This window comes from Microtus oregoni, unplaced genomic scaffold, assembly GCF_018167655.1.
Source record: "Microtus oregoni isolate MIOR12 unplaced genomic scaffold, Mior012 000032F_ref0000030, whole genome shotgun sequence".
Taxonomy (NCBI): domain Eukaryota; kingdom Metazoa; phylum Chordata; class Mammalia; order Rodentia; family Cricetidae; genus Microtus; species Microtus oregoni.
The window spans coordinates 23,527,224-23,550,877 of NW_024543091.1; the positions used below are offsets into that span (position 1 = coordinate 23,527,224).

Consider the following 23,654-nt stretch of genomic DNA (forward strand, 5'->3'; position numbering starts at 1 on the left):
CTTCAGTGGCTTATGGAAACACAGGCAGGGGCTTGGGTAAGGGACTTGCTAGGTATAGCTGTGCACACACAAGGACCTGAGTTCAGACCCCGAGAACCCATGTAATGCTGGATGTGGGAGCATTTGTCTGCACTCCCAGCGCTCCTACAGCAAGAGACTCCTGGAAGCTCATTGGCCAGCTGAACAGGAGACAGGTGGGGATTGGCATCTGAGTTTGTCCTGAAGCACATGCGCATCTCTCTCTCTCTCTCTCTCTCTCTCTCTCTCTCTCTCTCTCTCTCTCTCTCACACACACACACACACACACACACACACACACACACAGGATGGCAGGAAATCAGCTGCACAGGGGTCTGGTTTTCAGCCCGTGCTGTTTGCCTGACTTAGTAAACTTGTCTGAGGTCAGAGCAGCTTCTACTCCTTCCTCCGTTCGTCCTAGCTCTTTGCCTCAACCTGGGAGGCAGGGTGGAGTGAGGACCCAGGTGCTGGGGCCACAGAAGGCCAACGCCCCCCAGCACAGGAGATGGTACTCCAGTGGCTGGGCATGAATTACTTTGCATGAGGGGAATGTCTCATGTCACCGGTACTGGCCCTTGCAGGTCAGGGTCATACACATGGGGACGGACTCTCCAGTGGAAGCAAACAGCTAAGGAAGAGACAGCCAGAAGGGCTATGGGGTCAGAGGGTAGAATCTTCAAGACGGAGGCAGAGTCACCCTTCATGGGTGGGGAGGGCATCTCTGCTTTGACCTCAAGTACTGTGGTACCCACCATACAGACCTTTACCCATCGCCTGCCTGAGGTTCAGGAGAAAGCTGACGTGCCCCCCTCCTCCCCTCTGCTTCTGCCGACTGGAATCTTTTGCACATGTTTTTAATAGGCACCCCTTAATCCAAGTGTCGCCTTCTGGGTTTTATTCTGTTTTCTTTTCCTTAAACAAAACACAGAGTCTGTGCCAGCTTGGAATGGGGCTCAGAACTGAAGCCAGCCAATGCGTTAGGCTGGCCAGGGGCCAGCGGAGAACTGAGTGCCCCATGCCAGTCGAGAGGCCTGGCTGACACCATGCTGGTGGAGGTGGCGGCCCTGATGGCTAGTGTGGAGGTTTCGTGTCTTCAACACCTCTGCTCTGGGAAGAGATTAGCAGGGACTGGGCTGAATGGAGTCAAGGTCTCCTCTAACATCCCAGGTGTGTGGAAGCCTTGGTCTGGCAGAGCAAACCCATATATATTCCTTGGGGTGTCATCCATGGAGCCCCCAATCTCCTGCAGTCTTGCTGCCAGATGGGCCTTTGAACAGCAGCTCTTCAGGGCCTCTGTAAACCACTTCTGCACTTATTGGGGGACTCTGGGACCTGGGGTGTTCTCACTCTGGGAGGAAATGGCATGGTGGCTGGAGCAGCTAAGCCCATGTTGGCTAGATCTTGAAGCACAGTTTGTCCAAACCTTGGTAGATCAGGAAGCAGAGCATGGAACCAGAACTCAGGGCAGGCTGTAACCCTCCAGGCCTGCATCCAGGGACCTACATCTGCCAGCTTGGCCCTGTGTCCCAGAGGTTTCATAACCTCCTTAAACAGCACCGCCAGCTAGGGACCAAGTATTCAATTGTATGAGGCTAGGGGGCACATTTTAGGCCCAAACCTTAACAACTCTGTTCCCTTTTTGTTTGATCTTCTAAGAAGCTCATAGTCGAGCTGAGTGCTGTCAGTGGCTGCTATCACATTCTTGTACCAGCCATGGCTCTTGTCTCTCCAGAGTCCTGACTTTTTCTAGAAAAGATTTGTAGGGGGTGGGAAGGGCTACCATTGCAGGGGGGAATAGTAACTATACTTTTTGCTATACACCCGCTGTAGCAAAAGTGCCTGAAGGAAAAAGCCAGGGCTGAAAGGTGGGGAGGGAGGGAGGGAGGGAACTCAAAGGCACAGCCTTGCAGAGAATTAAAAGGGGGCTACCCTAGTCGGCCCTGTTTCTGAGTCAGAGAGACAGGCACCCTTTGAAGTGGCAACCTTTGAGCTGTGCCCTGCTGCCATGACATAGCTGCTGTGAGTCCGGAAGGCGTGCCCATCTGAGTCCAGACTCTCTACTGGGTTACTAAGGGTGCCTGGAGGGAGGGGGTCACAGAGGTGTTTGGGGGAGGGAGGGTATAGATCTGCCTGGAAGGGCTGCCTTCCGTGAAGCTTCCCCTTCCCCAGAACACTGCTCTTCCAGGTATGACAGACACTCTGGGGGGTGTGCCAGGCTTTGTTTGGATCGGTGGTGTCAGTATTCCTGGGAACCTTAACACCAGGTCTCTTGTGCCTGGACTAAGCCCACGAAATCCTAGGCAGGACTTCGGAATTTGGGGGTGAGGACTTTGTTATACACGTTACTAAGGAAGCCAGGGATGACCTGGATCAGCCAAAGCTGTTGCCTCTTTAGGTTGAAACATGGCAGAAACACAGGGACTAAGATGGCCAGCTTTAGCTATCTTCTAGAACCATCCTTGATATAAATGAGGAAACAGACCAGAGTGGAAGGTCATGTCCCCAGGGACACACTTCAAGGTAGGTGACCCTTGGGCAGTAGCAGCTAGCAGCACCAACAGGTCACCTGCCCATTTTAAACTTTGGCTAGCACTGGGCTTTTTTTTTCTTTTTTTAACAAATTGTCCAAAGCAGCATAGCTCACATTCTAGTGGCTAAATTGTTTAGAATCTAGCTTATCTCATTGGAATGTGGAAGCGTGGAGCAAGGCCAGGACCGGACGTGGCTGCTGTGGCTCAGTCCAGCCTCAGGAGCCAGGGGCACAGGCCACAGCTGCTCCTGTCTCGTCGCTCCCCTTCTCTGCACGGTAGCTTTGATCCTCTGCTTCCTTCCCCTCGGAGGAAGCTTTGCCCATCTGCATCTGGAAGGTCAAGACAGGACCAGGGTGTTCCCAGGTTCCTAGGCAAGGTTATTATTGCTGTTGGTACCTTATACTGCTTGCTGCATGCCCATCTATTACTAGAGTTAGCTCAGGGAATCCACCAATAGCTCCAGTGGCATAGAGGATGCGACCATGGGCAGGGGCGATGCAGAGCCTGACACAGGGAGCGTGAATGAATTATTCTGAGATCTGGTTAAACATAAAGGGCGGTGGCTTTTTGGTGGGGAGTGCTTCCAACCCCTGGAACACATCTGGCAGTGTCTAGGAATGGTTTTTATTGTCAGGACTTGGGAGGATGAGGTAAATATATGCTATTAGTATCCAGTGGCTTGGAGGCTGAGGATGCATTTGACCATCCCATAATACCTGGCCCGCCTTTCTCCCAAGCAGTCATCTGCCTTAGCTTAGGGCATGCTGACCCTGCAGCTGGCTCTGGCAGTGTGCACTATGTGAAGATGGGGGCTATGTCCCCGCCTCACTCTTACAAGGATCATTTACTTTGCACTGCAGGAGATCCTGGCCACTGTACCACTAGGGGCCATCCAGGCCCTCCCCTGTGGGCAACACAGCATCTGCTGTTCTTTTTGACTGGGCACTTAGGAGATACTGAGCACAGGTCCCAGCAGCTCTCTACTTCAGCAGACAGGATTCTCAGGCCAGTGCTGAGCCATCCCTATTCCCTTCTTACTAGAGCCCCATGCACGGGAGGAGAGGGGACTCTAGGACCTCACAGTCAAGTGAGACAGTCACTTACAGATATTAGCCCTCACAAAGGCACACACAATCACCAGGTGGTTGCAGGAACACTTGAGAATATTCCAGGTTGGGGGTGTAGGTCTGAGATGGGTGGCCACGATGAGCAGGGCTTGAGGCTCCTCCCCAGGGCCAGCAGGGCAGCTACAGTGGGAGGAGCATCTGGGGGTGGCGCCCAGCGCATGAATTCCTGCTGTAGGCCGTAGGCTGTAGGCTTCTGAGGGAAGAGCTGGCAGAAGCCAGCCTGCTGAGGGGACCCTGCCAGCGGCATGCTGTAGAGGTGTGCGGATTGGGGCAGGGCTGTTTGAACTCTACATGGGTCCCAGGGCGTGGAAGTGGAAAGCTGGGCTATTGAGAGGACTTGACTTCTTTTGAAGCAGTCCCCAGCTGTCGTAGGAGAGAGTCGGCCCTCATGTGGTCAGTCTACCTTGAGGAGCACCTAGTCGAGGCTGTACAACCACAAAAACAACAACGAAATCGTCAGAGCTGCTTTGTGTCCCGTCATCCCAACAGCTGGCAGCTACATCAAGATGGGCCATGGTTTCTGCTGTGACACATGGCCAGTCCTGTTCCGGATCCTGGTCTGCATGTTCACACATGAGGTGCTGCTGCACTCGTGAGGCCTCTGTGGCCATGTCATTACAGATGCCAGAGGAACAAACTGCTGCTCCTCAGGTCAAGAGGCACCAAAGCAAAAGCCCTTTGGGAGGCAGAGATTGACGCGGGCTCCTCTGAGGATCCCAGAAGAGAGAGTAGGAGGTGACTTTTGAAGGTGGCACGGCCGCATACCACATCCAGAGCGTACCTAGGGCTGCTTATAGTGATGCACCTGGTGCCGGCTGGTCCTGACCTGTTTCGTGTCTGGGCTAGCCTGTCTCCAAAGGCTGCTTCTGTTCACAGGAAGGCTAAACCCTATGGAGCAGGGTGTGTGTAGGCCCAAAAGAAAAGGACCTAGTACTGCTTTCCTTGGAATCTGGCAGGGTCTCCCTCAGACCCCGAGGACCTTAGTCCCTGGTATGGCAATGGAAATTGGGAGGAGGGGGCAACGAGGAGAAAGTCTTTTAGAGCTTCTGTAGGTACCCACTGACCCAGCACACTCCATGTCTCTGCAGACCTACAGCCAGTGACCTACTGTGAGCCGGCCTTCTGGTGCTCCATCTCCTACTATGAGCTAAACCAGCGAGTTGGGGAGACATTCCACGCCTCACAGCCATCCATGACAGTGGATGGCTTCACTGATCCCTCCAACTCTGAGCGCTTCTGCCTGGGCCTGCTGTCCAATGTCAACCGGAATGCAGCTGTGGAGCTCACGAGGCGGCACATTGGTAATCGGCCCCCACACCCACAGCTGCGTCCTGGGGACACTGAGACACCCGCCCCCAGCACCGAGTGCCGTGGGACCTAGATGAGAGGAGGTGGGAGTGTGGAGTAGGCAGTGTATAGATGTCACCTGAGCATACACACAGGACTTTGGTCTTCAAGTCCAGCTGTTTCCTGGCACTCTGGGCCTCTCCTAAGCATAAGGGGACATCCCCCACTGGGCAGAGCTCAATGTTTACATAACCGCTGGAGTGCTGAGCCAATTGAAAATTAATTTCTGTCCATCTGGGTTGGATTTAGGTGATGAAGGGAAGGCAAGAGTTGCACTAGGGAACCACGTGAAGCGAGGTCCCTATGGCAAGGAGCCAGAGAGGGCTGATGTCTCAGTAGCACCCTGGCTTCACCAAAGCACTTCTGTGCCCGCTGTTGGGGGTGGGACTAGAGCAGTGGGGTGGCAGCAGCTGTCCTCACCAGACACTGTGGCAGTCACCACTGAGGTAGGTGATTACCACTGTCCTCTACACAGGAGCTCAGGCTGGGACTGGGCACAGGCTCCTTCCCTTGCCACCTATTTCAGCTGCTTTAGGAACCCCGAGCTGCCCGTCACATTCTCCCACTTGGCTTTGGGCTGGGCTCTGGGCTCCTCTTATCTGGAGCAGCCCCCTCCCCAGCTAGCCTTGTTGCCCAGTGGGTTGGTCTCTCTGACCCAGTGTCTCTTGACTTCCCTAGGGAGAGGTGTGCGGCTCTACTACATTGGAGGGGAGGTCTTTGCAGAGTGCCTCAGTGACAGCGCGATTTTTGTTCAGTCACCCAACTGCAACCAGCGCTATGGCTGGCACCCTGCCACCGTCTGCAAGATCCCCCCAGGTAGGTAAGCCCCTGAGGTGCTGCCTTGGGCCATGGCCCCTGGGGCTTTTTTGCCTTTCCTCCACATTGGTGTCTGCATTGTTGACACTCTGTACCTGTCTGTCCTCCTGTACCACGGAAGCTCACGAGATCAGAGGTGCTATCTAGCTAATCTCTAACCCAGGGCACCCTCCAACACACACGGGTATGCACTGGTGTCTTTCCGTCAGCAAACAGAGGAGACGCAGGGTCTGTGGCAGAAACTGGAGCAGGATGAAGAGTGGACAGGGATGCTCCTGCACGCACAGCTGTTATAGACCCGGGCTATTCAAGATGAAGACGGGGAATGTGACACAGGGCGCTAAGACCCAGGCCAGCAGCTGATAGGGAGAAATCGGGGAGGGCATCCTGGAGGAGACATTAGGTGCCAGGAGAGGTGGGGTAAAGTTTGTGAGGGCATGCGGCAGGAAGGACACCGCAACAAGGGCATAGAAACGGAGGGCGGGATACTGGCTGGAGGCGCCATGTAAGGCAGGAGATGTTTAAAAGGCTTTCTGGGCCTTGGGTGAAGGGAGGAAGTTTGGGGTTTATTCTGGGGAGTTGAGGGTTTTCTGAGGATGTCTCATGGACCCCAAGAATGTCCAGGCTTGGACTCCACCACGGCAGAAAGCCAAAACACTCCTCATATATATATATGGATATATATGGATATATATGGATATATATATATATATATATATATATATATATATATATATCCTCATATATATAGCACGTGGCCTGTGTCCGGCCATTGCTTGGGATGTGTAGTTAGCTCCTTTTCCCGTTTGTGCTTAGTAGGTGATGGTGGAGTGGTGGGTTGTGGCCGGGTAAACCAAAGAACGCCGAGAATTTCAGCCAGGAATGGAGCTCTGCTTTGGCAGCTTTTGTGGTTTCATTCACAAAGCACACTCACTTCTCTGAACTCACTCTTCCTCTCCAGTAGCCCCTGGGGCTCGAAGAAAGGCTAGGGAGAGAATTCAGAGTGAACCACGCATCTAAGTCCCAGAGCTGGGAAGAAGCCACGGAAGGCTGGCCGACTAGTCGGGTGTTCAGTCTGTTGGCTTGGCTGGGGTGCAGCCCTGAGAATGGGTGTGGACTGAGCCTTGTTCTACCCACTACCCACCCCCCTGGGAGCATGCAGGGGTGGAGGTGGAAGCTGGGTGGTATTCCCAGCCTGCCACCTACCCTGTTCACCTCCATCCCTGAAGCCTGAGGGGTCTCTGGTAGTGTCCTGTCAGCTTAGGGACGGTCAGGACCCAACTCCCCACCCCCACCAGACACACCAGATCACAAGGAGAGGCAGCAGAGTCACACAGCAGACAGGGTCTCTGCTGGTTCTCTGGTTCCTGGCATGGACTTTGGCCTTTATTTTCTGGGTTATGCTCTCTTGGCATTTGGGCAGTAGGATTTCAAACAAGGTTTATTTTCAGTATTATTTGTGCCTGTCTCTAGCTGTATTGTAGAGAATTAGGTACTTTGTTGTTGTCACGTTGGCCCAAGCTTGAATGGAGAGGTCACCATGTGACTCAACTCTCTTCCTCCACCCCAGCATGAGGCAGGGCCATCGGAGGAGCCTAGAGGAGGGTGCTTTCGACTCGAGAGAGTATCCATTCTTGTGTCGGTAGGCCCCACACCCACCTCGCTGCCCATGCCCTGCTGCCATACCAGTGAAGGAGCACCTGTGTCCAGGTGGCTCCTACACCACAAGGCATTGGCCACCAGGCTCAGGTCCCTTGCCTCTCTGAACCAGAGTCCTGCCTCAGCCTCCCCAGATGATCCCTGTGTCATCCAAGCCCACTTCCAGGCTTCCTTCTTAGTATGTGGCTCCCCAGAGCGGGAGGAGGTGGCATCTGTGGGCCAGCCTTTGGTGCCCCTTGCATGTGCATCTCCCTGCTAGGGGTGTGCAGATCAAGTGTAGGAATGGAGAAGGCCCATCCTTGCATGAGCACAGAGCAGGTGGCCACCAAGTGGAGCCACCGTTTGCCACTTGAGGCGAGTGAATCGGGTCACTTGGGCGGGCCCAGGATTGCTGTATCTGACTGTCTGTGGTTGGCAGGCTGCAATCTGAAGATCTTCAACAACCAGGAATTCGCTGCCCTCCTGGCTCAGTCGGTCAACCAGGGCTTTGAGGCCGTCTACCAGCTGACTCGCATGTGCACCATCCGAATGAGCTTCGTCAAAGGCTGGGGCGCCGAGTACAGGTCAGTGACTGAGCTGCTTTTAGCAGGTGTTGGGGAGGAGCCAACTCTAGGCCATTGGCCTAGGTCCTCAGGGATCAGGGAGGCCAGGTATGGAGGCCAGGTACGGTGGCATAGTGGCTCAGCACTTCTCCAGCTTGGTCAGCATTTCCGGGCTCAGTGTGGGGACACTGGAATTGTTCTTATAGAGATGTGGGAACTAAAGCCTATAGAGAGAAAAGAACATGCATTAAGTGGAAAAGACAAAGACATGTTCCATCCTGGCCTCTCCTGTGTTTTCAGTCTCTCTGGGGACAGACTCACTCTCAGGGTGACTGGCTCCCTGACACTACCACTGGCTCCATCACTATTAAACTCAACAAAGGATGAGATTTGAGTGTTTATAAAGAACAAAAAAAAAACATTCCAGTTAGCACTTAAAACATGGCACCAGTAACAGGCAGGCCTACCTGGTCTACTCACGAGGCCCTCAGACCGTCTAGACTTGGGCTAATGAGAATCTAGTCTCCTTTCCCCATAGTGGACAGGAGCATTCTCGGAGGCAGGGCCACATGCCCTTCTGTTCCATGCCTCCTTCCCAGCTCCCAAAGCAGACAGACACAGAGGTACCCACACATCAGCTGCAGCCAGCGCCTTGCTAGTTCCTCGCCCCTTCTCTTCATTTTTCCAGATGTTTGGAATCAGTTGTTTTGCAGTCATTCTGCACCCTGGCCAAACCCATTTCGATGCTGGCTCCGGGCCACCGTGCGTAATGAAATCCCGATGAGCGTGACTTATGGAAAGTCGGACTCCCAGCAGAGGATGGAGGTCAAATCCACCTTCTCTGTTTAGCTCTCAGAGCTGCTGTTCTTCCGGGGATGCCTCATGGTGCCAGTGAGCCAAGCACTTTGGGCCCTTTAATCTGAAACCCAGGGAGGGCAACCAAGCAAGAACCCAAACGGTTAGACTGTGGAAGAACTTCCAGCCATGTTCTGATGACCCGGCCCAGAGGTCTGGCTGGAGAACTGCCTGAGCCAACCTTTTAGTCCAGGATTTACATCATTTAGGAAATGCGAGTGAAAGGTTAGAAAACTAATTCTTTAGAGCAAAATCCCCCAAGGCAGAGAACTGGGGAGGCCCACGGTCTTCAGGCAGACACCCCAGGCTTAGTGGACTCTCCCTAAGTATTCAGACGAAGCACTTGATGATCAAAGAGGAGGGGGACTCTCAGGATAGTGGCCCTGGATGTGCTGGCAGAAGCCCCTCTCTAGGGCACTGTATCACTATGCAGGGTACCATGCCAGCACACCCCGTCCTACACAGCTCGCTGCGTCACTGCCGCCTGGCAGCACGGCACAGCAGCTGAGTGGCGGGTGCGGCCCCTTCCCAGAACAGACATGCCCTCCTGCATTGTGGGCCAAACAGAGTAAGGTTTCAGGCCGGTTTTCTAAAGCAGCTGTAAGTGGGCCTGCATCCCAGTCCTCACCTCCAGCTGGCACCCGCATGTGGCCACAGCAGATAGCCTTTGCTCACTGGAGGCTTCTGGGAGCTTGCCTGCGAGCTGCGTCACCAAGTAGTCTGAATTTAGACAAAGTGCTCTGGAGGAAAAGAAATGTGTGGTGTGCCTTGGTTTTTCCAGTAATTGTTCCCCGGCTAGCTCTGCTGGTAAGATTTTCCAAAATAAGCTGTAGATGGGATTATAGCGGCACACTGGGGCCTGAGCATGTGGGCTGTCAGCACTTTGTGAAAACACCCTCCATCAGACAGACAGGCGTGACAACTGTGGGGCTGGCCCAGATTTGGGGAGGGGCTGCAGGTACCTACCCAGGGGCAGAGCTGGGAGCCAAGGAGACCTTCATTCAGGCAGGCCATACATGGGGGCCTGTCACAGTCCTCCTTTAACTCTGAGATCCTCTCCCTCCAGCAGAACCTGACTCAAAGCCCTCCTCGGCTGCATTATTGGTACACCTCTTGGCATTATCTAGCATGAAGAGATCTCTGGCTTGAGGTGGCAAAAAGCAGTGTCCTGACTTACATGTGTCCTTCTGGATATTTTAAAGTCTCCCATCTCTTCCCTCTCTCTACAGAAGACAGACAGTGACCAGTACTCCCTGTTGGATCGAGCTGCACCTGAATGGGCCCTTGCAGTGGCTAGACAAGGTCCTCACCCAGATGGGCTCCCCCAGTATCCGCTGTTCCAGTGTGTCTTAGAGATACTGGGAGTGGAGGGAGTGGGTGGGGGAGGGTGGGCTTGGGGAAAATGGCCTTGGAAGAGAACTCCATCCAACTTGTTTTTGTCAAAGAAGACAACAAATTTCTCTCAACTAAGGCACCAACCTGTTTCTGAAACCACAAAAAAAACAAACAAAAAAAAAATTCCCAGGGATGATTTTATGAACAGCTGTGTCTGCATATATGTGCCCCAGTTTGAAGCCCAAATCGTGGCTCCTGATCTGGTGGCTTGAGCTAGCAGGTGGTGTGTCGCCATCTGACTCCTGTTCAATGTCAGAGAGCTGGGATGTGACTGTCAAAGAGGGAAGTGCCTTTCTCAAGGGCTGGAGTGTACCTTTGGAAGAGCATCCTGGCTTTCGGAATCCGTGGATAAAAACTACAATGGAGCATGCCCTGTGCCATCACTTCCACACAGAGAGTGTGCCTGGTGAACCGGATGGCCTACAGTGGCACTCTCCCCGCCCCCAGAATGCAGATTGGAACATGCCAGTGGGTAAAGCTGGTGAGAGCCATTTCTTCATTGTCCTTTCTCCCTCGGAAGGACCTGCTGAAGCTCTGCGTGGATGGGATGTATAGTTGTTGTTGTCACAGTGCTCTCAGATACGGATGTTGTCCAAGTGTTCCCAGAAAGCAGAGAGGGCAGTGGTGGAGCATGGCCAAGCGAGGTGGCACCACACTGAATGTGTCTCTGAAAGCTGGCACTGTATTCGGATGCATATGGTGTGCTGGTTTACGGAGCCAGTTGCATTAATGAAGTCACCTAGCACAGGCTCTTTGCAATGTCTTCTGTTTTATAAAGACAATGCAGTGTGTGTACATTGGCTGGAAGACCAGAGCGGACCCACCAACTGCTGCTTGCCCTGAGGTTTGGAAGCTGAGATTTACAGAAGCCAATTCACCAGAAGGTAAGACATCCCCAGGCAATCCGACAGGGGCAGATGAAAAAGGGCTATTACAATTATTTTACACCTTGGGAAATTGCAGGCTTGGCACAGAGAGGCCTGTCACCTTCACTCTAGGATGTAAGATTCCCCAGCTTTGGTAAAGGACTGTCACCGAAAACTGCTGCAGTGATATTGTGCAGTGAGCACCGTTCCCAGTGGCAATGACAGAGAAAATGAGTATAAATTACTTCAACTGGAAAAAGAGTCCCTTTCCCTGCTTTTGTAGAACACAGCACACAGGATCGCTACCTGCAATTGGTACTTTCTTCTTGGCTGCTGCTTCTGTTGTGAAATGACCATCCACGTTTTCGTATGGATTTCCTGTGGAAGTCCTGTCTTGTTCCAGAAGGGAAGAAAGTGCTCCCTCCAATGTGACCAATCTTCTGATGCTTCAGAGACTCTGGGGCACATTCTGATGTCTCTCCTGCAGACTCTTTTGGCCTCTGAAGCTCTGGGCAAGATGTTTCCAGTAGGCACGCTGTTCCCCAAGCCTCCTTCAGACACCTCCTCCGCAGGCTGCTGCTACAGAACCCAAAGGCAGTCCTGAATGCCTCCTCTCCTGAGAGGGCATAGACAGTGGGTGTGAACACTGTGCCAGGCTTGAGATGGTCTGTGGACTGCTGCTTCAGACACAGGAAGTCCTTGGAACTGCCTGCATGTCACCCAAGCTCTGAGTCAGGCCCAGCACAAGGATGTTCTGATGGCTCCTACTGAAGCCATAGGCGGTGGTTCATGGGGACCTGTCTTGTCTACTTGCTGCCCAGTTCCCTAGGGGCTCCCATCTCATCCCCTAGGTGCCTGGCCAGAGAAGAGCTCCACGCAGCACGAATGGTGCCATCCATAGCCTGCTCTGTATCTGGAAATGCACGGGAGCCTGCAGTGCTCAGCGGACGGCTACTCTGCTGCTCCTGGGAGGCACAAAGTTGAGAGTATCTTTTTCTTTTTCTCTTCTTGCCAAACGTTACTTCCTTGGCCTCCTTGCTTTATTGGCCAGTCGCTATAGGATGTACAAGGAAATTCTAGGCAAGTACTCTTTGCATCCTGGAAAATAAAAGGCTTTGGAATCTAGAAAATGCCACTCCATCGTGGAGAATACAGGTCCTTTGGGTACGAGTAATCTAAGTGTCCTCCCAAGTTAGCTTTCCATCTTGTCTCGTACGGACAGCACTTCTACTTCTAAAGGACAGCTGGAAGTCAAGAGGAAAGCAGTGCAGCTGGCTGCTGTGGCCTTTGAAGTGTGGTTCCTTCAGGTGCCCTAACCGCATGTGCTGTGCCAGCCTCGGGTTTCTGCTGACACTGACCCCATGGCTGGCGCTGGGCAGAGATCCTCTTCTTCAGCAGCCCAGGGAGCTAACTGTATCCTGCTCCTCCAACTTCACTCGGTGCGTGTGCAGGTAGCCCAGCCGTGCGGATTACAGGCCTGTGCCGGCATGTCATTGCAGCTGGCCACCTGCCAGGAGGCCTGTGGAAGACCTGGCATCTCGAGAAAAGCCTGGAGTGCACAGCAGGGACTCTCTTAGGAAGAACATAGGGAGGGCAAGGCTGCTGGCAGACTTCTCCACTGTCCTGAGAGTGTGCTGTATTTATTTTTACTGTCAGTGATTCTTTGCCTACCCGTTAATGTATTGAAATGAGCTGCGGTGCTTCAGGGTGCTGTGGCCTTGCTCTTCTCCTACTTGCTTCTCAGAGACGGGATATATTCCAGGGCTTGATGTCTTCACTCTGACCACAGAAAGGTTTTCTTTAAGTAGTGTGTGTGGTCACACATGTGCCTGAGTTGTCTGGGGCAGAGGCAAATATCCGACTTCATTCTTAGAAAAAAATCAGAAATGGCAGCTTGAGGCTAAGTCCCTGAGAGGCTGGAAAGGCGCCTGCACCAGGAGGGCCACAGCCACAGCGCTGCACTGTATTTCTCACTGTGTGACTAAGTGGCTAGATGTTTGTGCCTTTACATTAGCCGGAGCCTGGTTGGAGCGCACTCGTATTTCTCATGAGTGGTCAGTGTTCCAATCACTTGGCCTCTTTTCAGCAACTTCCCAAGTGGGCAGGAAGCCACACACCAGGATGCGGGTCAAACATGAAGGTGTGCATTGCTGACAGGGTACTGGACGGAGAGGAACATGTTGATGCATGGCTATCACCTTCGAAACAGCCCCTGCAGCTGGCTTGTGTTAAGACAAAAGTGATGTTTAGCATTCTGCTGTCTGCATATTTATGTAACAAGTCTTTAAAGCCATTCAGATGGATAGGTATTTAATTTCTTAAAGACTGTTGTGAAGCTCTCCCCCCCAGGACAGCGACGGGCAGAGCTGGAACACAGCCAGCCCTGAACACGGATGGAGGCTGCAATGGCTTTTTTGGCTCCTGATCCACAAACGTCAGACCAGACTGGGTCAACAAGTGATGGCATGCACGAACAGGCCGCTCTAGTCAAGCCCAGGCCCTCGAGAGCGAGCACGTCCTCTGCGCTGAAAACTTCACATAGAAATTGGAGCCATCTTTATCCCAGAAGCCTTTGCTGTTGCCAGGGCAGGTGGGCTGGTGTGGACTCTCGTGTGGGGATGCCTGGAGGCTGAGATCGCTGTCACTATTCAGCCATCCGGGCCTTTAGTATCTTTGTAAAAAGCATGTATTTATAGTGTTTTAGATTTTTCTAACTTTTGTATCTTACAGCATTGTACCCCAATGTTAAAGAGCCGTGTCCCCTCTTCTTATAAGCGCCCTTCTAATAAACTTTTCACTGTAAAGCTCCTGGGGCAGGAGAGTAGTCTTATTCCTGCTGCTGTCTATTCCCCCTCTACACCAAGGCATTTGGCAAGTGACTGCGGGCTACTACCCCAGCCTCCAGCCCTGCCACTGCTTCTGCTGGGCCTCCCCAGGCTGTCCTCTGCCATAGTGTCGCTGTGTCCCTCATGCCTCTATATCCTCACAGAGACACACAAGAATTACAAGACTCTCAGGAGGCAGAGGCAGGCAGATCTCTGTGAGTTCAAGGCCAGCCTGATCTACAAGAGCTAGTTCCGGGACAGGCTCCAAAGCTACAGAGAAACCCTGTCTCGAAAAACCAAAAAAAAAAAAAAAAAAGAATTACAAGGAACCCTGTAACTCCCGAGATGTCACTCTGAATCCTAAATTCAAAACAAGAACGAGACGTCAGCTTCTGTCCCGACTGAGGCTTCAGGAGATGTACCAAAATACCTTCCCCATCCTTCAGCCCCTCAGCAGCTCCTTGTGTTTCTTTGCCCCATCCCTCACCTACTTGCTGAGGCTACAGTTGAACAACCCTCCCCTTTGCAAAGGCCCTGCCCCCTGAGCCTTCCTAGTTCTCCTTGGATCTGCCTTTTTCCTGAGCTTGCATCTCCTTTGTTCTCGGGTGTTCCCAGACTATGTGTGTGCTTTTGACGATCTTCCAGGAGTTCACCAAGCCTCAGGGTTTCCAGCCACATAAATGCTAGCGTCTCCTGTATCAGCCCTGAGCTTCCAACTTGGGGACAGAGGTCTGCTGGTCCATCAATTGTTCATGCTCACAATTCAGAAGACAGATTTACAAAATGATCATTGCAGACCATCACCCTGTAAACTGTATGGCAAAAGTTATTGTTTTGGGCTTCCCACCTCCATCTGCTCTCGAGTCTTCCCAGTTCCTGCTCAGCCCCTGCTCCCACCGCCCTACATGCCAGCTTCTCCTAGATCTGGACCCCGCCCCAGCACCCTGACTGTTGCGGTTTCCAGTCTGCTCTAACAATCCACACAGCCTATGTTAGAACTGTCCTGTAATGAAATGCCTGAGAGAATAATCTTAGTAGTGACACCATTTTGGCTCATGGTCTCGGACCTTTCAGCCCACAGTCATTTGTCCCTGCTGTTGTGGGCCTGTAATGGAAGGCGGCAAAGAGAGAGCAAGGGCATGGCCTCCATGACTGTGCGGTCAGGCCTACCTCAAATATCCCTCCAGTTCCCAACAGTGCCCTACAGCCTTTAACACACGGCTCTTTAAGGGCCAGCATTTCAAACCCAAACCAACATTGCCCACGGCAAATTCTAAGGTCATTCTATGATACTTGACCTTTGTTCCTGCCCAGCTCTCCACTCCTTGCTCTAACTCCAGTGCAGCAGTGGTGGGGCCTATGGCCTCACCCTGTCTCCACGCCTGCCTGTGCTGCTCCTCCTCCCCATACCGTCTACCTCTGTCTGACTGCAGCTCCTCTGACCCACACAGGCCAGCCTGCTGTGCCTGTGCCTTGCAGCTCAGCTCAGCTCTCCTCCAGGAAGCCTTTCAGGATCTCTGTCACCAGGCTCCTCCGCAGTGTGTTACCTGTGCCTGTCACCCCTCGGCAAGTGCCAAGTCCCCTGCGAGCAGGGCTATGCAGTATCCTTCCGTCCCTGGCTTCCTGTGGCTGGGTATGTGTACCCAGGGCTCTGGGTTTTGCCTCAGTGCTGTGCCTTCTGCATCTTTCCACTGTGCTACTTCGGTGTGAGTCTTTTGTGTAACCCAAAATCCAGTTCCGGGTCACTGGCTATTACAGCTGTCCCACAACTCTAATTTGTGTCCCTTTAATTCAGGAGCACACTTGTGACACAAGGACTACTATCCCGTATCTGTCTACAGCAACAACCCTTAGTCACAGTCTGAGTCTGCTCAGCCAGACTCCCCCTCCACGCAGCTGATTAGGTACCTGTGCACAAGGTTGCTGCCAGCCTTCTTGGAGTACACCCGTGGTGAGAGGCCCTTTCTGCCTGCAGCCTGTGGCATCTCAGTCCTTCTGGTACAGGCGGACTCTTCTCTGCCACCAGCATTTTTCTGATGGGACTGCCCTGGGACTTGCCAGCATGCTTGTTTGGGCTCTCATTTCTATACCTCTATTCATGCCATGACTTACCGGAAGAATCTTTATGTTCTTACTTACCTATGTGCCCAAATTCGTTATTCCTTTTAGCTGGAGTCCAGCATTACTTACCTGATTCTCAAAGTATGCTCCAGGAGTGTCAGTATCACCTAAGATGCTAAAAATGAGGCTTTTCAGGTCCCACCACACACCAGCTTCACCGGGAACAGGGTGGAACCTCTCAGGTGGTTCTGAATGGGCCCGTGTTTGGAAATGACTGCAGTGTAGGCTGCCTGCAACCAACCTCTTCCCATTCTGCTTGGCCTTCTGTCATCTGTGACCTCGTCTTGCTTGCCTCTGGGCACCAGGAGAAAAGAAACTTCATTCTCAGTACCGACTCCTCCTCGTCCTTGCTCATTCTGGTTCTGGCACCAGCAGTCACAGCCCATGGTGGCTGGTTCCCAAGTCTTTGTTTCGGCCTCAGCAGGGCAGAAAGACAAGTTTGAGGCCACCAAACTGTGCTAATGATGAATGCCTGGAGATTTCCAGGGATGGGCCATTGATACAGTCCACGTCCTTGAACTTGAGGCTGAATCAATGTCTCTTCCCACCAACATTTACCTTCATAAAGCACAGCACCTGAGCATTAATGAGCCCACATCTCTGTAGCACAAAAGCCACCTGGCTGGTAACAGAAGCACAAAAGCCATGATGGCCGCCACTTTCACAAGCTCGGCAGGGAGGATTCTGGTTAGCAAGCTGACCTCTGCTGCTCAGGTTCTTGGTGGCAAGGGAAGGGGTATGTGAGCCACCGACAGTGCACACGTGGGTCTGCACACTTGTCATCCCAGCTCTCAGGAGCCTGAAGCAAGGCCAGTCTGAGCCACATGGCGAAATTCCATCTCAAAAACAAACAAAAAACCCAAAAAACAAAACAAAAAAAAGGCTGGCAGGATGGCTCAGTAGGTCAAGGTGTTTGCTGTTAAGCCTGACAAGTCCACATCTCAAGAACCCAGATGGTGGAAGGAAAAAGCAAACTCCTTCAAGCTGTCCTCTGACATACACAAAGCAACACCCACATGAACACACAACAAAAGGTAACCCCATACAAAGGTTTTCAGACCACCACCATGACAAAACACAAGCAAGCTTGTGTTCCAAAGATACAGTAATAATTTTAAGGCCAGGTTTTGAATCTGTTCTTTTCTTAAAAAGGCGGGGATGGGGGGTGTAGAACCATTCAGTCAGTTGGACACAGGAATGGGGCTCCCTAACATTCTAAAGAAAGGTGCACATGACTGCCACTGGTTCTTTTGTTAACTGTTCATCCCACTATCAGAGGAACAATCCATCCAGAACCAAGCAAGATACTTCTCTTGACACTGGAACCTGCTTTACTCCTAGTAAAAACACAGAGCAGATGCGGGAAACACAAGACTCAGAGTGTGTGTTCCAGAGGTGTGGGGTGGGTCACTGAGCAGACACCAGCCGAGCTGTGCAGAGACTGAGCAGCCCTCGGGCCCATCCCCGGTTCAGCACACTGGAGAAGGCATTCGCATTTTCTCTCCCTTTGCACTCTGGTACTATCTGATAATGATCTAACACTAGTTGATGGGTGTGTGACAAGCAAATCTGGGTCATCAGAACACTTGCTTAAGCTCTCCTTCAAGCAGAGCACTAGTGAGCCAGAACCCCTGACCATTCTAGATACGTTAAATTTAGTTTGTAGTAGCCAACACCCATGCTCAAAATAGTCCTCAGAGCCCACATCTTACCCTTCCACCATGATCCTCCTGCTTGCTACAGCATGCCACAGCAGGAAAGAGGCATACCTCATGTTCTCTCAATGGTCATTGTTCGGAGACCATTCCAAGAGCACTGGCTCCCCTTCCAGAGGACCTGGCTTCTGTTCCTAGCACCCACGTGGCAGATCATAGCCATCTGTAAGTCCAGTCCCAGATGGTCCATTGCACCCTTCTGGCCTCCACAGGTACTGTATACCTGTAGTATACAGAATACAGACATACATGCAGGCAAAACGGCAGAGCATCTTTACCCACAAAATAAAAATAAACTTTAAAAAGATGGTCCCAAGGAACATGACAAAGCATGGCAAAGATGTTTTCCCCCAGCTGCCACAGTGGGGGGATGACACTGGGCACATACCTTCCTCATGTATGAACGGTTCCCAAAAAGGCCTGGTACTCTATGATCCCTGTGCCACATCCTACATTACTCAACCATCTAAATGAGCCCAGCTTCCCCCAATCTGCAGTCTCTCTGGATCAGATGTGGCCAAGTTCTATAAATAGAGAGCAAGCCAGTTGGTTCTGTCAACCTTCTCATACTCTGCCATATTTTAAAATTACAAAAATAGCCATGCCTTCATCACTTTGAAATTATTACATAACATGATTGTCTCAGAGAAGAAAAATTTGACTCTTGTCTCTCTCTAGTTTCCAGAACTCATGGCTCATCAAACTCTGTGGTCATTTCTAACAGGCAAACCGTACCTGCCAAAAAAATGTGGGCCTACTATGTACCCAGCGCTGTCCTAGAAATGCAGCAGCGTTAAGACAGGAAGCCAGTCTCTCACCCCCAGCGCACTCTGGAGATCTAAGTTACATGCACGGGGCGTATCAGAAGATAGCACCTGTTAGAACAGCAGCAGCTCTGACCCTCAGCGTCCCTACAAAGTGCCAATATCCCTGACGATCAGCTGAGGTCTCAGAAGCAGGAGCAGACATCACACACAGGCAGACTCTAAAACATAACTGACAAAACTCTTTAGACACTTTGTGTGCCTACTACAGAGGACACCAGGCTTCCCCAAACATAACAATACACATTAGAGACTTTATAAATAAACCATCTTTTAATTACCTGGCTTTGTTTAGTCAGCAAAATCAAATACAGCGTTTTCTAGTCTACTTAATCATGTAGCCTAACAAATTTTCTAAAATCTTCCATGTTTTAAGAAAAACATGTTCTGCCTTCCTGGCAACTCAGAGTCAACTTCCCTAATTTTCCTTCTTAACCAAAGGCTAACACACTCACTTCAAAGTTTCAGTCCTACTGAAGGGAGGGTGTAAACCCAAGCTCAAAGATTACAAGATCGGTGTAGGGGGTAGGCACAGGGACTCAGAGCAAGCCAGCACCCACTGTTTGCTGGATTGCTACCATCACTGAGATGCTGTCTCCTCCCTGTGATGGTTCTGGCCTGGCCAACCATCTGTTTTAAGTCCTGTAACTCAGGGAAGGCGAGCTTTGTTTCTGTTTGTGACCCACCCATGTTTCCCATGCTAAATCAGGACCAGCTCTCAGCCCATGATGGGCACCATCTATCACAGGCTGCACCTGCTCAGAAACTCCTCCCCAAAAGTCTGTGATGGAATAAGGCTCTTTGTTTGCTGTACTTTGCTCTCTTCTTTAAAACGTTGCCTTGTGCTTCCCTGGCACTGATGCACTCAAGTACAATAAAGGAGAAGGGGCTGGGCCCTGGAGGGGTGCAGAGGAGCCCACAGCCCCGGAGCAAACCATGGTGGTGGCTCAGGACTGTTTAACGGCTCACCTTCCCCCACTGCTCCATTCAAGTGCTTTGACAGTAATCTCTGGCTTCCAAACAGAAAGAAGGAGCACTTGTCTTGCTTTCAGAGCATCAAGTGTGATAGCACAGCTCTGAAATCTCAAATATCCAGGAACAGCACTTGGTCAGAGTGCACTGTTGCCCGCATGTCAGCAGTGTGTTCAGAACCAGCACCGTGCTGCACTAAGGGCCCTTGTCCTGCAGCTGGGGAGAGGGGTGTTTTACCCACCCCACCCCCCACCCCCAGAGAAGGAAACCTTTGCTTGTTTCTTATACACAGACATCTGACTTTTACTTCTTTGTGGCAGGAACTCAGATACTGAACTTCAAATGTCCATAAGGGCTTGCTTAGAGACAAACCCAGAGCCACTTGTCCCCCCACCCACCGGGCGCACACTAGATCTATAGCTGCCTCCGTTTTTTTCTCAACAACATCCACCTTAGCTCAGAGCCTGGCTCTTAGTGGGGACCAGGGGAAGTACACAGGAAACAGCACAGACTCCCGACCTTCAGCCAGTGTGAATGCTGGCGATTCAGCAAAGAAGCAGGCCTCCTTATGGAGCCCAAGTTGGCCTCTGACCCCCAGGTGCTGGGATCACAGTGTGCTGACACCTGGCTCTCCTGTACAGACCTCTAAGACTCATTCTACCCTGGTTCTTAAAACGAAGAATAGAGATCCGAAGATGTAGATCTGAAGATGTCGATACTGTCATTTCACTCCTCATTCACTTATGACCCAGGAACAAAGATGTCTCCCTATTTCCTTCCTAAAAGCCCACCTAAAGGAACCCCAAACAGTCAAGCGGCCAGCATGATGATGGCAATCTTGGCGGAGCAGAACCGGGTTGAGCAGGGAAGCACTTTGAGTGCACAGTGCTGGCATCAGTGCCAGGCAAACCCAGCAGGAAGAATTTAGTGCTCTTCGTCTGAAGAAAGGCTTTCGATCTCGTCTCGGTCTCCTCCTATGGCCATCCAGAAGGCTTTGGCCACCTATGGAGTGAAGCACGGGACACGTTTCAGGCTAGCAGCTGACCTTCAGCCCACCTCACAGGCCACACCCGACCAGGCTGAGGTCTCCAGCAGCACACAATAAAATCCCTGGGCAGCCTTTGACCCAGACTTCTGTGCTAGACCCGGGCTAAGCCTGCGATCAGGGCTGTACATGAATGTGAAGGGTGGGGATAAACCCAACTTCATTACTGACAGAAGCAACAACATGAGCACACAGTTGGCCTCAACGTCTGGAACGGAGCTGGGCAAATAAATGATGACACAGTTCATATAATGAGATGTCCCGAATCATGTCAGTTTCCTGCCAAAAACATGTGTTGCTTTGGTAATAACAAAACAAAACAGCTAGGAGTTTTCTGGCCTAATAGGAAGGCAAGTATCCCGAGTCTTGGGGAAGGCTCCATGTCATGTAACATATACTAAAGATATCTCAGTTTGACTGTAGCAACTGTGTTACTATTGTACAAATAAATATCCAGTTGGCTACAATACCCAGTGCAACACTCACAGAGGCCCCGTGGCACTGCTCACGGCACAGTTAAGACCTTTTGTAGATGAGAAACACCTGCTGTGTCTTCTTACCTTTTCTGCGTGCAACTTTCTTTGCTCATGAGGAAGTGTCGCAGCCTTGTCTAGGGGGAAAATAGATCTTGAGAAATTTGTCTAATAGCAGGAGAATCTGGAGTGCATGGGTGTGCTAACACTCGAAGAGGGTAGATGGGATTCTAAGACATATGCTCATGATACAGTCATTACAGCCATTAGAAAGCTTGAGTCTCCCAAATTTTCCAGATGGGATGTGAGTGACTTGGTGGGAATTTGACAGATGCTGTGATAATGAGACTCACTGAAGAAAAGAGAGACACTTAAGAAGAAAGGAAAGTGAATTAAGACAGGAAATTTTTCCCCCGGGAATTTTTACCAATAAAATGGTCCAATCTCGTAAGCAGCTAAATTTCTCAAGCCCAGAACTCAGAATCCAATCTAGTCATTACAGAGTGAGATGCTACCACATAAACTAGAAAAGCATCGGCATGAAAGGATTGGGACACACAAGACAATTACCTTTCATTTCCTTCAACTTTGAGAAGAGCCTCTCGAAGTTCTCCAGATCTCCTCCTCCAGTGGTAAGACTCGCTAATTCTTGAATATCCAAGTCTAACATGGGGTCTGAAATCAGAGTTGGCCACACATGACTTATGTGCTCGGTACCGTCAGCATACCCTCGTGAGCATGGGCAACAGCAGAGCGCTGGCACATGGTGCCAGCTTCACAGATTGTACAGCGGAGCCCGCTGGGCTGCCGGGGGGGCCCCCTTTCCAGTCTCACCGCACTGTGAGGAGGTGGAGGACACTGCTCCCGTTTAGCACCAGGGATCAAACCCAGAGCCTTGCACATGCTAGGGAAGCACTCTTCCACTGAACTATACACTGAGCTATACCTTCATCAAAATGGAGGACTTTAACTTACCAGGATGTACTTCCACTTACCAATAGCCCTGGAGGGCAGACTGCTTACTCCTGCTTGCCAGAGGCAGAAACTCAGACCACTGAGGCGAAATCATCTATGAGGCTGTATCACCACTAGAGGTACAGCCTTGACCTGAACCCAATTACATGGTGGTCCAATGCCCACAACCTTGACTGTAACAAGTTCTATCTCTATACACACCTGTTCATAAACTGTTGAAGTGTGAGCAGCGGGCTACGTTCCTGGCACCCGGCCGCCTGCACGGCTAGCTTTATACCCGAAATAATTACACAGAAACTGTATTCTTTTAAACACTACTTGGCCCACTAGTTCCAGTCTCTTATTGGCTAGCTCTTACATATTGATCTAACCCATTTCTAATAATCTGTGTAGCCCATGAGCTGGCTTACCAGGGAAGATCTTAACCTGCGTCTGTCTGGAGTGGGAGAACCATGGCGACTGACCTGACTCAGCTTCTTTCTCCCAGCATTCTGTTCTGTCTACTCCGCCTACCTAATTTTCTGTCCTATCAGAGGCCAAGCAGTTTCTTTATTACTCAACCAATGAAACAACAGATAGAAAGATGACCCTCCTCCATCAATAAACTCTTTGACGGCAGGGATGGTGATTTATAAACCTTTTCACTTATCACACTGTCACCCAATTTGTCAAGTGCATCTGGGGTCAGAGTGTGTTTTAGTTCAGTGGTTGTTGGTGCACGAGGCCAAAGATGACATTTCTGATTTATCTGTGCACAGAGATGGTAACTGAGCTAGAGACAAGGACAGAGTCACTTTGTGCTTTAAAAATATGTTAAAAAGAGGAATTTAGATGGTGCACTGAAGAAAGTAGTATTTACAGTTTGGGGAAAGGAGAGCAACCTTGCAAAGGCATGCAGGAGGGAAACCAGAAGATACTGCTGGGGAGTTGAGGGGAAGACACTGATAGTGAGGCTCCGCCCACAGTCCTGAAGGCACTGTCAGTGAGGCTCCGCCCACAGTCCTGAAGGTGAGGATGGGGAATACTAGTCTTAGGGCACAGAGGCCACAGGTGTCCTTCACAGTCATTTGAATGTCAGAATGGGAATGAAAGCAAGAGGAGCTAACTGAGTGGACCAGTCTAGTGGGTGTGCCGTTCGTGTTCATTTTCTCCTCCATGTTTAAAGTCAGTTCTCCCCTCAGTGTTTTCTGTCCTGGTTGGTGCCTGTCACCTCTAGGGAGCTCATGAAGGAACTTACCCACAATGCTGTCAACCTGTGCACCTGCTGAGCCACATGCACCGCCACGATGCCCCGGAAGGGACTCTATCCTCTCAGCTGCTGGCAACCGGGCCTGCTGCTGAGGGGAAATACACAGAAGCAACAATTTAACAGTAAGCTATTTCAGTGAAAAATCCAAGAACTCACTCTTCCCATCCCCAGCTAAAGCAGAACATGAAGGAGGAGACAATAGGAACGAGGTCACATTCAAACACAAGGCTGCAAAGTCACTGTCCCAGCTGTTATTTCCCTCAAGGAACAACTGGGAAATGTTACTACAGGCTACTAAC

At 51.3% G+C, this 23,654-nt stretch overlaps 2 protein-coding genes across 6 annotated transcripts in view; one reads left to right on the top strand and one right to left on the bottom strand.

Moving 5' to 3' along the window:
• Positions 1–13,980, top strand: part of Smad3 (SMAD family member 3) — a 110,013-nt gene extending 96,033 nt beyond the window's left edge. For 3 of the 4 annotated variants that reach the window (XM_041679488.1, XM_041679490.1, XM_041679489.1), the window contains exons 6-9: positions 4,765–4,977; positions 5,702–5,839; positions 7,917–8,061; positions 10,125–13,980. In XM_041679488.1, the coding sequence (XP_041535422.1) occupies positions 4,765–4,977; positions 5,702–5,839; positions 7,917–8,061; positions 10,125–10,248 (620 nt within the window). In that variant the 3' untranslated portion in view covers positions 10,249–13,980. The remainder of the gene's footprint in view (positions 1–4,764; positions 4,978–5,701; positions 5,840–7,916; positions 8,062–10,124) is intronic. The other variant, XR_005976710.1, reaches the window with a different exon arrangement.
• A 4,912-nt stretch (positions 13,981–18,892) lies between these two features.
• Aagab (alpha and gamma adaptin binding protein) overlaps positions 18,893–23,654 on the bottom strand; it is a 42,049-nt gene continuing 37,287 nt past the window's right edge. The window contains exons 7-10 of one of the 2 annotated variants that reach the window (XM_041679852.1): positions 23,344–23,440; positions 21,702–21,806; positions 21,219–21,268; positions 18,893–20,615 (exon numbers count right to left, since the gene is read on the bottom strand). In XM_041679852.1, the coding sequence (XP_041535786.1) occupies positions 20,538–20,615; positions 21,219–21,268; positions 21,702–21,806; positions 23,344–23,440 (330 nt within the window). In that variant the 3' untranslated portion in view covers positions 18,893–20,537. Of the gene's footprint in view, positions 20,616–21,218; positions 21,269–21,701; positions 21,807–23,343; positions 23,444–23,654 lie in introns of both variants that reach the window. The other variant, XM_041679851.1, reaches the window with a different exon arrangement.